At 40.4% G+C, this 13007-nt stretch overlaps 2 protein-coding genes across 3 annotated transcripts; both read left to right on the top strand.

Annotated features, from left to right (window-relative positions):
• The first annotated feature begins 54 nt into the window (after positions 1-54).
• Positions 55-6501, top strand: LOC115683608 (MLO-like protein 4). Its single transcript, XM_056320345.1, has 15 exons — positions 55-340; positions 704-761; positions 860-1077; positions 1620-1736; positions 1816-1876; positions 2133-2230; positions 2593-2667; positions 3057-3142; positions 3875-3924; positions 4445-4485; positions 4594-4764; positions 4856-4891; positions 5497-5568; positions 5652-5726; positions 5814-6501. Exons 1-15 carry the CDS (start codon positions 224-226, stop codon positions 6234-6236), a joined length of 1698 nt encoding a protein of 565 aa, XP_056176320.1. The 5' UTR covers positions 55-223; the 3' UTR covers positions 6237-6501.
• Positions 6502-6957: 456 nt separating this feature from the next.
• Positions 6958-12292, top strand: LOC115683609 (26S proteasome non-ATPase regulatory subunit 4 homolog). Of its 2 annotated transcripts, none has more exons than XM_030608158.2 (11): positions 6958-7115; positions 7271-7384; positions 7681-7786; positions 8216-8330; positions 8416-8625; positions 8712-9024; positions 10155-10278; positions 10638-10741; positions 10848-10916; positions 11799-11870; positions 11987-12292. In XM_030608158.2, the coding sequence occupies exons 1-10, from the start codon at positions 7104-7106 to the stop codon at positions 11841-11843; spliced, it is 1212 nt and encodes a 403-aa protein (XP_030464018.1). In that variant the 5' UTR covers positions 6958-7103; the 3' UTR covers positions 11844-11870; positions 11987-12292. The 2 variants fall into 2 exon arrangements, with proteins under 2 accessions (XP_030464018.1, XP_056176319.1); XM_056320344.1 differs by having other exon boundaries at positions 11983-12292.
• Positions 12293-13007: the final 715 nt, after the last annotated feature.

Below are 13007 nucleotides of genomic sequence, written 5' to 3'. Positions count from 1 at the left end.
TCCCTAACGCCCCATACACGTCTTCTTAAATGTGTTTTTCATTTTCACTGCTCTCTGCTCAGACCAACGACCCACCATTAATGTGACCTCTTAAAAGTTAAGACCTTTCTTGCTTCAGGCTGAGTCAAAGAGAGTGGGTGTCTCTTTCTTGTATCAGTGGGCTTGAGTTCGTGTTTGGAGATTTAAAAGAAAAGGGAAGAGTGAGTTTTGGGTTGGTGTTAAAATGGGAGGAGAAGGGAGATCGCTGGCTGAGACCCCAACATATTTGGTGGCGACCGTGGTCAGCGTCTTGGTTGCTCTGGGTTACTTCTTTCACGGCTCTCTGAAGAGGGTTGGAAAGGTCTGGACTTTTCTTTTCTGAGCTTTCTCTGTTTATCCTTTTGGTTCTTCAGATGTTCGAGGAAAGTTGGAAGAAGAAAAGAGTAGGAGAATGAAAATGTGTTGTCAGTTGTCACAGTATCGTTTTTTATACTGAACAGAGAATCCTTGCACACGCGCACGCGCGCACGCACAAAAAGAGATAATTTTGCAGTTTGTTTATTATTGATGTAATGTGAGCATGCTGCGAGGTTACTCCTCTTGCTTGATTGAATTTTAGATTGATATTTTGCTTTGAGAGCGGAAAAAAAGAAAAAGAAAGAAGGAAATCGATGAAAAGGCTCTTGAGAATTAATGGTTGATGTTGCGTCGTGTCTTATTGTAGTGGTTAGACAAGACTAAGAGGAAATCTCTCTTTGCTGCTCTGGAGAAGATTAAAGAAGGTGAGAAATTGAAACATTCGGAGAACGGCATTCTCTTGTTTTTCACCTGAAGTTGTGAATTTCTGAGTTTAATTGTTGTTGCTATCATCCGCGGGCAGAGCTTATGCTTTTCGGGCTCCTGTCTCTGCTGATGGGTCATTGGATAAAATTTGTGGCAAAAATCTGCATCAAATCCTCGGCCTTAAGCAGCCGGTTTTATCCATGTGCAAGAGAAGGTGACTTTAGAACCGGGGACCACATTCTCTTTCCAAATTCAGTTTATCCGAATATCTCGAAGGAGCAGGTGATTGCTGGGGAGCATCATTTCTGTCCTGAGGTAAGGTTTCTACTTGTTCAACTCCAATTGCCAATGCTAGTTGTGTTAGGGGGTTAAGTTAGGGTGTTTTAGATGCTTAGCTGGAGTTATGTTTCTTCAAGCACTCATTATGTTGACATGAATTGTAATTTACGTACTGCCACATGTTGTGTAAGCAGTAAGCCATTATACAATGTCTATGTTTCTCGGATAGACTGCGAGTTCTTCAAGGTCAGGTAGATTGGTCTCGATGTTGCCTTTCTAGTTACTAATGGACGGTCTTTTTAAGAAAGTCATCTGCCAAGCATCACTTCCAATTGGTTTGAACAGTTTTGCTTCAGGTATTATATTTGGCTGGCTCTGAGATATGCAGAATGTAGCCAATTATAATTTCCCAGGCAATATGCTCTTATTCTGACAATCTTCTAGATGTTTTAAATTATTCTGCAATGATCTATATAAATTTCGTTGACAAATACTGATGATGCTCATTGGGAAGGACTGAAGACTGAATACAATGCACTATTGAAGACTCTTTTAACCCACTTTTGACTATTTTGCAGGGTCATGAATCTTTTGCTTCATACGAAAGTCTTGAGCAGCTTCACCGTTTCTTGTTTGTCCTGGCAACTGTCCATGTTTCTTACAGCTTTGCAGCAATTGCGCTTGCTATGATTAAGGTTGTTTATCATGCTAGATCGCCAACACAGTTTCGTTTTTCCAATAAACTCAATGTGCTTGCCTTGTGTTGTCACTCAGATATATAGCTGGAAAATATGGGAAAACCAAGCAAAGACAATGTCCATCCAGAGATTAGAAGGTCCACAGATATCTTTTACGTGTGCCATTACTAAAGCAGACTAATAGAGTCGTAGGCAATACCTTTCGTATTCGTGAGAACCTTTTGAATCAAGCATTTTAGTCATTCAGATGGTTCTGGACAGCGTAGATGAAGTATTTTTATCTCGTGCTTTTACTTATCTTTGTTTGGTATGTCAGTTAACTGCTTAGCCCATTGTGTCCTTTCATAGTTTCACCTTGTTACATTTTCCTGACTACTCATCTAAATTTACCAGGAGAAGCTTCCAAAGATATTAAATTGATGCGGCTATCTACTTTCATTATTCACCACACATCACATCCATGGAGCCAACACAAGCTTCTGGTTTGGCTGGTATTATCACATTATTCTAATCCTTGTATTTCTACTTAAAGTCATGTGACTTGGCTCAATGTTGATTAGCATATTAGATAGTAGATTTGTCCCTTGTACTTCTCGTACTTCTGGATGGTTGAATTGACACTTTTTATTCGCTAGAAATTCTAGTAAACTTGTATCTTTGAAGTTACTTTACCTGCATCCTAATCAAACTTCTCTTGCTTTCTAATGTTGATTTATATAGATTTATTATAGCATTATATGCCAGCCTATGCTTCTGAAGGGATTGGCAGTGATCCCACATATATGTACTTTTATTCGAGACTTGTAAAAGATGATACTTTAATAACTCTGATACGGAACCCTACTGTGGTCAGCTTTGCTTTAGTCGTCAATTCTGGAGTTCGATAAACCGGCCTGACTACATGGCATTGCGCTTGGGCTTCATCACGGTGATTTCTCTTGAAGGACTTCTAAATTCTAATTTATCTTTAAATCGACATGAAATTATCACATGCATCTCTTATACTTCATTTGCTTTTTATCTAGTTGTGTTATTTATGCTAATTGATGGGGGCAGAAAAGTCACAGATTCTCCATTTAAGCAACATTTAACCATGAAAATGGTGGAAGGCTATGGTGTTTGGGTGGCAAAGATTGAGACTGCTTCTGAAAATGTAGTCCTCTGAATTAAGAAATCGCTGTTTCTAACTACTTAAAGGTGATGCCTAAAATCTTAATAAAGGAGAAAGCCTTTGATAGTGGAGTAACAGAGCATCATGTATTCCATTGTGATAAATTCATGAATACTCTTCCATTTTTTGTGTGTTGTGAATTGCAGACTCACGAACTCCCTCTATCATATGACTTCCATAATTATATGCTCCGTAGCATGGAGGAAGAATTTCGAGATATTGCTGGGATTAGGTAATATCTCCTTTGCCTGCCTTGAATTTTGCAATTGAAGTATTTACTCCTACTGAGTCTATTCCGTATTAATATTAGAGGTTATAACAGGAACAGAAGCCGCTTTCTCTTCAGACATAGACTTAGTTGGGGCAATTGTAGATTTCAACTGTACATCAAAACCATGTCAAGCCAAGGTGTTATCTGTGTTCAGTGCACATGCTTGAAGATTTAGCTTTCCAAGTATAAGTGTCCTTATCTATGATATTTGACCTGATGAAGCATCTCATTGGTCTCGACAAAGAAGTTGCTATGATGGATTTACTAGAAAATTATGGCTTTTCACCTTGGAATCTCGGCTAAAGGGATGTTGGATGATATTTTCGTAATTTGTTTCTGGTATTCCGATGAATGAAACAACTCAAATGGATGCCAAGTATCCTGTTTACTACATAATAAAGTAAAACACTAGAGAGTAGAGATTCACTAATGTTAATGCGGGTGCACATGAATCTGTATGTTTCCAAGAATTATGACTGCTTTTAATGTTATAACAACTTTGTTTGTTTCTCTAAATCTAACTAGATATGATTAATTAAAAATGAAGTCTTGCAGAATGTGAAGTTTGGGCTCACAACTCCTACTTTTTCGTGTTCTATAAGGCAGTTGCCCTTGTGGTCGCCGAAACTGTCACAAGTTTCTGTGTCTTTTTCAGCCATTCATGCGGCCATTTGTTTTGCACTTCTTTTGCAGCGTGCCTCTCTGGATATATGCCATTTTCTGCATATTCCTGGACTTCCATGGTAATTCTCTTTAGATCTGGAGGGTAAGGTAGAAGCTACATTTTGTTTTGGCAATTCAACACATGTTACCCCATCTGTTGTATTTTTATTTTTACGGCGTCAGCTAGTACGTTTCTTTTCGGAGACATTATTAGGGCAACGTCATGTCTGCATCAAATCGAAGAATATGAATGTCCACTGAAATGCATTTATGTCTCTTCATACCGAGATATCATCCATATAACATTACCTTGTTTCAAATTTACGTTGGAGCGGATTTCCAAAAGTTATCTCAAACTGCTGTTAGATGCTTAATTAGAAAGATTTGCGAGATGTTCGCTGGTTCAATTACTGAAGTGCTGAGTTATTAATGGATTGTTGGAGCTAGACATATGGCTAAACTTTCAAAGGAGAAACATGACTGCTACTGATGTGTTAAAATTCTGCACCAATCGTTGGATTCCGATACTTCAATGTATCATTTGGTTGTGGGTTTATCTTAAGGAAGTTATCTCATATGTATTTTTCTATTTTTTATCAGGAAGCAACATCTATTTTTGGATTTCCTTCCTTCCATCAATTGTGAGTTGTAATCTGTCATCTTATTGGTTTATATGTTCTTTTTTTCTCTCTTTTAGAATTCAGAAATCACGACTAACTTTGCTTTCCTCTCTCTATCTCTCTCAAAAGTTGATCCTGCTGATTGGTACCAAGCTTCACCATGTCGTTGTGAAGTTGGCTGTTGAAATCATGGATTCATGTCCCCTGAAGGAAAATCATCAATTTAAACTGAGGGATGGGCTCTTCTGGTTTGGGAAGCCGCGGCTTCTTTTATGGTTGATACAGTTCATATCTTTTCAGGTGAGCAATCAGGGAAATCAGCTATAAATTGCTGCGGTTATGTTATACACCTAATTGCTTATCCATTCAAGGAACTTTCTTTATATTGCAGAATGCGTTTGAGATGACAACTTTTATCTGGTCCCTGGTAAGAAACTGACCTGGTCATAGGTAGTTCCTAAACATGTCTTTGTTGCATGCATCTGAGGTGAACTTTCCCTTTCTAGCATGAGAATCTCATATAGGAAGGTCTGACTGCACGAAGCGAAGTTTGGCCTAACTCTCTAGGTGCCACCGATGAAATCTTTTGTGTAATTAAGGGGACTCTGCCAATGGCATAACAATTTGCCGACGAATAACCTTAGTTGAGCAATCTGAACTAGCCTTAATTTATTTTGTCTGTACTGTGAGATAGAGCGTCTTCATCATTGATACAACTTAACTCAACTATGCCTTGTTTAGATTAATTATTATAATGGTCCTGGCTGGATCATTGTTGGATTGCTGCTATCATCCCTTGAAGTGCATCTGCGCAGTTTCTAAGTGTGCTGTTTCCTCGCCGTGAATATAATTTGCATTTGTCACTGAGACATGTGATTGGGGAAATCAAATAGACGTGGCCTTGTCATCTTGGAACTTGAATCCAACGAGTTTTCATTTTTGCAACAGAACAAAATACTCATCATGTTCTAGTAAGGTTCCTATTTTGCTGATTCGATCGATTATCCAAAATGACAAGATCTATATTTGCAGTGGGAGATAAGGGACACCACTTGTTTCATGAATAATCGCAGCTTGCTGGTGATCCGATTATCATTCGGGTGGGTCTTCCTTCTTTCCCCTCCTACTTCCTCTTATGATCTATCCTGGGACATTAGCTCACACAAACATTCTGCGGATATATGCAGGGTTGTGTCTCAGTTCTGGTGTCTCAGTTCTGGTGTAGCTTCATTACTTTCCCTCTATATGTCATTGTTACACAGGTCTCTCTCTCTCTCTCTCTCTCTAAACTGTGATCAGTCCGAGCCTATTCACGCGACACCTCTCAAATTCAAGTTCATATGGTGTAGATGGGTTCCAAATTTAAGAAATCGGTGATCCCCGAAAGCGTGAGGACATCGCTGCATGGATGGCGGAGGAGGGCCAAGGCCAAGCAAGGCTCATCCACTCCTCTCCATAGCGTGACCTCAGTCACATCCCTGGATTCCTTGGCGGATGACATGGACAAATTTGATGGCCTAGGCCACCACCAGATCGGCATCGAAGGAAGCTCTCTGGATGCAGAAGATACGTCGTTTTCACATCATGACGAGTCGGAGGAACAGAGTTTCAAGCCGGCCCTTAAAAATGACGACACCCCAAGTCGACTTCATTCAGGTCCTATTTTCGACATCTATAGCAGTGATGAGGACCGTGATCTCGACATACACAACGATGCGAACGACGGGTCATGCACACTTCCACCATCCCAACAATCTGATAGTCATTGTTAACAATGAATCTACAAAGGAGCAAAGATTGCCACGAGGCAACACTGGAGCACATCTTCATGTTCACTGTGTACTCCATGCATGCTCATAATGTTCGGACACATGCTGCGAGATCACTTCAACACGCGATGCCGAGAGGATCGTACCGTGAATATAATCTGTAGCTGCATTGCTCGAACTGCTCTAGATGGTGTTTGCTCGAGGTGTGAAATCTAGCCAAATTTGCAGCATTCATTAGCTAATGTGGAAAATTGTTTACCCGACCAAATATAATGCACCAGTGAGGCCTAGTCTTTTATCAGAATGAAATCGAAACAAAAGACCCTTTTCGTTTCCATATTATTTTCTAAAAAAAAGTCATAATACGTGAGAATTGAAACTCTCTTTGAACATGAAATTTGCCAAAAAAAAAAAAAGGAAAAAATGGCCTTGAAAAAATATTCTCACCAAATTCTCTCGAATTTCCTCATTTCCGTTTCAAACCACTCTCATGAAAAAATACCAAACGAGGCTGTCTAAATCGCAACGCGTGGAATGGTTTGTAAGAAATGATCAAAATCAGGTAAAATGCGCAAAGCTTTGAAAAGTTTCGGGGGTGGTAACGGTAATACGTTGAAGTTCGGGGACCGAGGGCGATTTTCGCAAACTCCCGGTAAACCCAGAACCGAAACGTGGCGACTTCTGATTGGACGATACGCGGGGGAGCATCATTTGAATGCTGATCGCGACCGTGCAGGATCGCAGCATCTGCTAGCCTCTTAAGCAAGTAAAGCCCTCCCTGCAGAACTTCTTCGATTCATCGTCATATTTCGTTCGTCTCTGCAAATCCAAGCTCCGATCTTTCGCTTCCCGAGCTCGAAATCAGCAACCATGGTGCTCGAGGTTAGCTTCGCGTCCCTCTCTTCTCCTCTTCGCAATTCCGATCCCGACGCGTCCGTGTTTCGCGTCGCCGATTAGGGTTCCGATGTCCTCGCCGCTGTTCCGCGGCTGATTAGATGATTCCTTTTTTTTCCTCCTTCAATTTTGGCTGATGTCAGGCGACGATGATATGTATCGACAACTCCGAGTGGATGCGCAATGGCGATTACTCCCCCAACAGGTTTCAAGCCCAAGCGGACGCCGTCAACCTCATTTGCGGCGCCAAAACGCAGGTGCAGTGATGCGGGCCTTCTCCGTTTGGCTTCCTTTTTCGCTGCGTTACGGCGTGGGGAGTTTGATTAGGGGAAAACGCGAATCCTTTTGAGTGGCTTTTGATCATTGGGGCACGCCGCTTTGTGGGTTTTTTTTTTTTTTTTTTTTGCGAGGGATGTGCGCTGTAGGGTTTGCTTTGTCTCTGCGTTTGGTTGCCCTCCGAGAGATCTGTGGTCGGTTCGTTTTGGTTTTGCTAGGTGTTGTTATGAGGAGGGGAAAAAGGATTTTTGAGACGTTGTCCTGGTGTTGTGTGCAGTCGAATCCGGAGAACACTGTTGGAGTTCTGACTATGGCGGGGAAAGGAGTTCGAGTTTTGGTTACTCCTACTAGTGACCTTGGCAAGATCTTGGCTTGTATGCACGGTGCGTCCTCCATTTGCATTTTCAATGTTCTGTTTATTTTGGGGCTGTGGTTGAGGAGGGTCATGTACTGAAATACCTCTGGTTTTCAATAATTTGTTGGCTTGGACAACTGTGTTCGTAAATTTGCTGTGGCTTTGCATGAAGGGTGTCTGTGTCCACAGGTAGAGTTGGGCAATTGTATTTCCCAACGAATTTGGTATTTTGAGTAGATAATTTTATTTAATTAAATGGGATTGGAGAGTTGTTCGTGGGTATCTTTTTAATCCTCATATTTTGGGAAATTGGCATTTGATAGGATTTTTTTTGTTGTGGTGTATGGGTGTTGGCCTTCTTTTCTTTCTTGTTGGGGTTGTTGTTGGGTAGTGGGGGGGAGGGAGGTTAGGTTAGCCTTACGAAAATTCTTATGTCTTATTTCTGTGGAGAATTTAGGCCTGGAAATTGGCGGTGAGATGAATCTGGCTGCGGGAATCCAGGTGGCTCAATTGGCACTAAAGCATCGCCAAAATAAAAAGCAGCAACAAAGAATTATAGTCTTTGCTGGAAGGTGCTGCGAGTTTTTTTATGTTCTTTGCTCTTCAATGTGTCATGTTTTTCTTCTTCAATTTGATGTTGATATTGGGTGCTTTCAGTCCCATCAAACATGACAAGAAGTTACTGGAGATGATTGGAAGGAAGTTAAAGAAGAACAGTGTAGCGCTTGATATTGTCGACTTTGGGGAAGAAGATGAAGGGAAACCTGAGAAACTGGAAGCCCTGCTTGCTGCTGTGAATAATAACGACACCAGCCACATTGTTCATGTTCCTTCTGGTCCAAATGCTCTTTCTGATGTTCTGATAAGGTAGGCCATTATGATTTATTCCTTGAAAGTTGTTGTCAACCGTAGAACATGTTTCGATTTTCCTTATGTATTTGATTGTTTGGTAGCACGCCTATCTTCACCGGGGATGGGGAAGGTGGAAGTGGATTTGCAGCGGCGGCTGCAGCAGCTGCAGCTGGTGGTGTCTCTGGTTTTGATCTTGGTGTTGATCCCAATCTGGATCCTGAGCTGGCCCTTGCTCTTAGAGTTTCCATGGAAGAGGAAAGAGCAAGGCAAGAAGCAGCAGCTAAGAAGGCTGCAGAGGTAGCTGCTAAGCAGGAGAAAGGAGGAGAACAACAGCCATCATCACAAGATGCCACCATGACTGAAGGTGCCAGTGGTTCAGCTTCTGAAGCAGATAATAAAAAAGATGATTTAATGGTCAGTATCATTGTTAAGCCTTTCAGTTTGCCTGGTGTTATTAAGTCCATTTCTCAATCATTTAATTAAGAACCTAGAAAGACCCCAAGCTATTGATTTTGAGGAACATGTCCGATTTTCATGCAAATGAAATGCATCTGTTGGTTTCTGACCAAAAAAAAAAAAAAAATGCATCTGTTGGTTGGAATTTTACATATCAACTGTTATGGATGCTCCACAGCTTTCCTGCTGAGATATTTAAAGTTATTTTTTACAATCAAATAGGATTTTCCTATTGGGAGATTTTCCTGCGTTTTGTACGAGAGAGAGAGAGAGAGAGAGAGAGAGAGAGAGAGAGAGAGAGAGAGAGAGAGCCATCCCCTGATTGTTTATCCCGTGCACCAGGATAAGTATATTCTTGATTAAAATTCATGCAAGTATCTGAAAGGAGAAAGAGTCTCTGTAGGGGATTGTATCTAGATGATGATTTCATAAGTAATGGTGCTTCTATTTTCCCATCTGGTTCACATCCTTGACCTTATGTGAGTTTTAAGAATACCACAACTGTCTGCATACATTATGGGGCTTTTGCTTTGTTATTATTGAATGTTCAAAACGTATTGTCTCTTGTTGAAATTATAGCATGAGGTTCATTGGTTTTTCAAGGCTGAAGCAGATTTTGGGACGCTGAGGGAAATTATGAATATATGGTGTTATTCCCCTATGTTTTCAAATTATCTAGTTCTTCTGTGCTGTTTGTCAAATGAAGCAGACTGAAGGCTTTGATGATTTAAATGTCTACTTGTGAAAAATTTGCTGCATCTTGTTTTGATTCCCAGTTGGGGCTGCCTATTTTCGGATTCTTGCAAAGTCATCAATGTTTACTGCATGACGGTGAAACTAATTACTCCCATCCTCTATGGTCACATGATTGACCTGTGTTACCTTACTTTTTTGAAGGGTTGCAATTAACTTAAAACTTATCATAATTACGTGAGGGATGCAATTCGCAAAAAACATGTTTTCTTACTTTTGTCATCTTTTTGGACTCTGGGAAATGTTGAATTTTAATGATAAGATCATTTGTTTGTTGGCCCCCACTCAGTACATTTACTGGTTGAACTTGGTACTAATATTTGTTTAAGTGGCAGGATGACGAGAATGCTTTGCTACAGCAGGCCCTTGCTATGTCGATGGATGATACCACCTCTAGCCATGATATGCGAGACACTGACATGTCAGAGGCAGCTGCAGATGATCCGGATTTGGCTCTAGGTTAGATCTTGTTATTTAGCCTTATGTCTTGTGTCCACCCCCGACAGATGGGTGAATGGTATTCACCTGTCTTTTTGTGTGCTACTGTATAGAAGAGATGCTTTGGAAACTCACATGGTCTCGTGTTATCATACGAGAAAGAGAGACTGCACTGCATGTTGACATCTTTCACAACACTAGTTATGCCTTCTGTGAATTCCCTTGAAATTGATTTCCTTCCTGGCTTACATCTTTTGTGGAGAGCAATATGGATTGGCATGCTATCTCTTTGTTGCAACGATTGCTGGAAGCATATTGAAGACAATTTTTTTCCTTCTTGCTGGTTGGTGGTGTAATAAATTACTGTGTGGTGCTTGCAGCTCTTCAATTGTCGGTTCAGGACAGTGACAAAGATTCCTCAGGCCAGACAGATATGAGCAAGTTGTTGGCAGACCAATCCTTTGTGTCATCCATAATTGCATCGGTACGTTTGATGCATCTTTTATTTGAACCCTTGAATTCTTAGTTTTAACATAGAAAGCAATTGGGTTGCCTAGCTTCCATGTGATGATGATTTGTTGCCCCTGCAGCTGCCTGGAGTGGATCCAAACGATCCTTCTGTCAAGGATTTGCTTGCTTCCATGCAAAACCAGTCGCAGGTGCGATTTTAACAGTAATAGAAGCCCTGGTAGAAGTGGGATCTTTTGTGTATCTGATATAGGGTATCATAGTTATCCATCGGTTCGATGCTCCATTCTTGGGTTTTCTGTGTGTAAATGAGGGTGTAAATTGGCTTGATTTTGATTAAGGGTGCGTTTGTTTTGCGGAAAACATACCATTTCTGGAAAATACTTTCCAGGAAATCATTTTCCAGGAAAATGAGTTCATTTTTTGGTATTTGGCTAAAACTTAAAAAAGACTTGGAAAGTATTTTCAGCAGTTTGGTAAGAAAAATGAAAAATCTGAAGGTGAAAATTATCAAAAAATTTGTATTTTTTAAATTATTTCAAATTATTTTTTATTTTTAAATTATTTTTTTTAAGAAAAGAAAATACATGAATATTTTCCTTCTTAGAAAGAAAAGAAAAAGAAAAAACAAGAAAAAAAAAAGAAAGAAAAGAAAAGAAAAATATTAACAAATTCAAGATGAGCTATTCCGGAAAGTGTTTTCACCTTCTTAGGTAAGGGAATTCACTTTCCTAAAATTAAACATGATATTTGTGTTGACCGGAAAGTATTTTCCGTTGACTAAATCATTTTCAGAGAACCAAATGGATGAAAGTACGGAAAACACTTTCTGGAAAAACACTTTCACCAAAACAAACACACCCTAAGTAGGACTTGTATTTTCTACTTGATTACTTATGGATGTTACTGCACGAGTACTGTAGAGAATGCTAAATTTTTTTTCCTTACACTTAGGTTCCTATGTTAGAGCTCCAGTTTATACAAGGAGTGCAAGATATAACGTATGTGCTATGAGCCTAGGGCTATAATCATGATATGATCTTTGACAAACTGCCATGTTCTCTCTATTGCAGAAAAAAGATGAAGACAAGGGGCCAAATGAAGAGGAGAAGCAGTGATTTCTATAGTCATTATTTGCGTGTCAGGTTATTATTCTCATGAAATAGTTGTAGAAACATGTGATCGTCTGTGCAATGTGAACTTACAAATGGAATGACTGGTTCTAATGAAAATCTTGTTGCTGCGGGGGTTTGGTAGGTAGTGATCCTTCCTTTGGAGCCATAGAAGTGCATGTTCACATGGGAAGAATTCAAGAGAGCAAAGAGAGCAGAGAAGTAGTAGTTACAAAGTCGAGCTGACAACTTTTATGGGGTTATTCGAATATTGAGCTTGGCTCTCTGTAGTTTGCTAGGGGTTTAAAGCTTTCTGGAACTTGTACGCTGTGCTATTTCGCCCCTTTGTTAATCTCTTTTACAAGAGCAGTTCATTACAGAAATTGGATGTCAATATTTTAAATGATCAATGCTTTGTCCGAGTGAAATTTCGATGATATTTGAGATTTTTTTAAGCTCTGTTCTGTCCGTGTGGTAAGCTGTCTAGATCGGCCGTCCAAATGATCATGCTTTGTCCGAGTGAAATTTCGATGATATTTGAGATTTTTTTAAGCTCTGTATTTTCCGTGTGGTAAGCTGTCTAGATCGGCCGTCCAATCATCATGTCATGTCGATCCTCAAAGGATCCTCTCTCCTGGTCCACATTCCTTTGAAAAAAGCATGAATTGATGAGGTTTCATGACAATGACCGGAACTCTGTATTGATACGACTTAAGCTTTATTTGCCTCCAAACTTGCCCTAGTAGTGTGAATCGAGATTTGGCATAGGAGCTGAAAATTTGATGGGGATATCCGAATACTCGCTCGAGCGTTTGATGGTTCTTCAGTAGTATGGCTAGAGTCGGGGTTCCATCAAGTTACCATATACTTGTTTGTCAGTGCCTGTCTGCTAACCTATTAGTGCCTACTGTGCTGTCAGGCTGCTTTACGTTGCGCTTCATCAGTTTCTGCAGCGGCACCAGCGCCAGAACAAGCAATAAATACGCAGGAAGCCGAAATGTTAATAGGTCGAAAGGGTCCTATCGCGGTGGTCCAAAGGTTTTCCTTAATGCTCTAGATCAACTGCCATACGTGACGGGGACAGAGGGCTTCATCCAAACTGTTGAAAAAGGTCCGACGACAATGGCCATAGGCCATAGGTCTTCTATGTTCTTCGGTTAATTGCCATCT

The sequence above is a fragment of the Syzygium oleosum genome, unplaced genomic scaffold (genome assembly GCF_021117445.2).
Source record: "Syzygium oleosum isolate NSW1041296 unplaced genomic scaffold, Sole_v2.1 Sole_v2.20, whole genome shotgun sequence".
In the NCBI taxonomy this organism is placed as follows: Eukaryota; Viridiplantae; Streptophyta; class Magnoliopsida; order Myrtales; family Myrtaceae; genus Syzygium; species Syzygium oleosum.
Note: the sequence above shows the minus strand (reverse complement) of the source record. Positions and strands in the feature narration are given on the sequence as shown.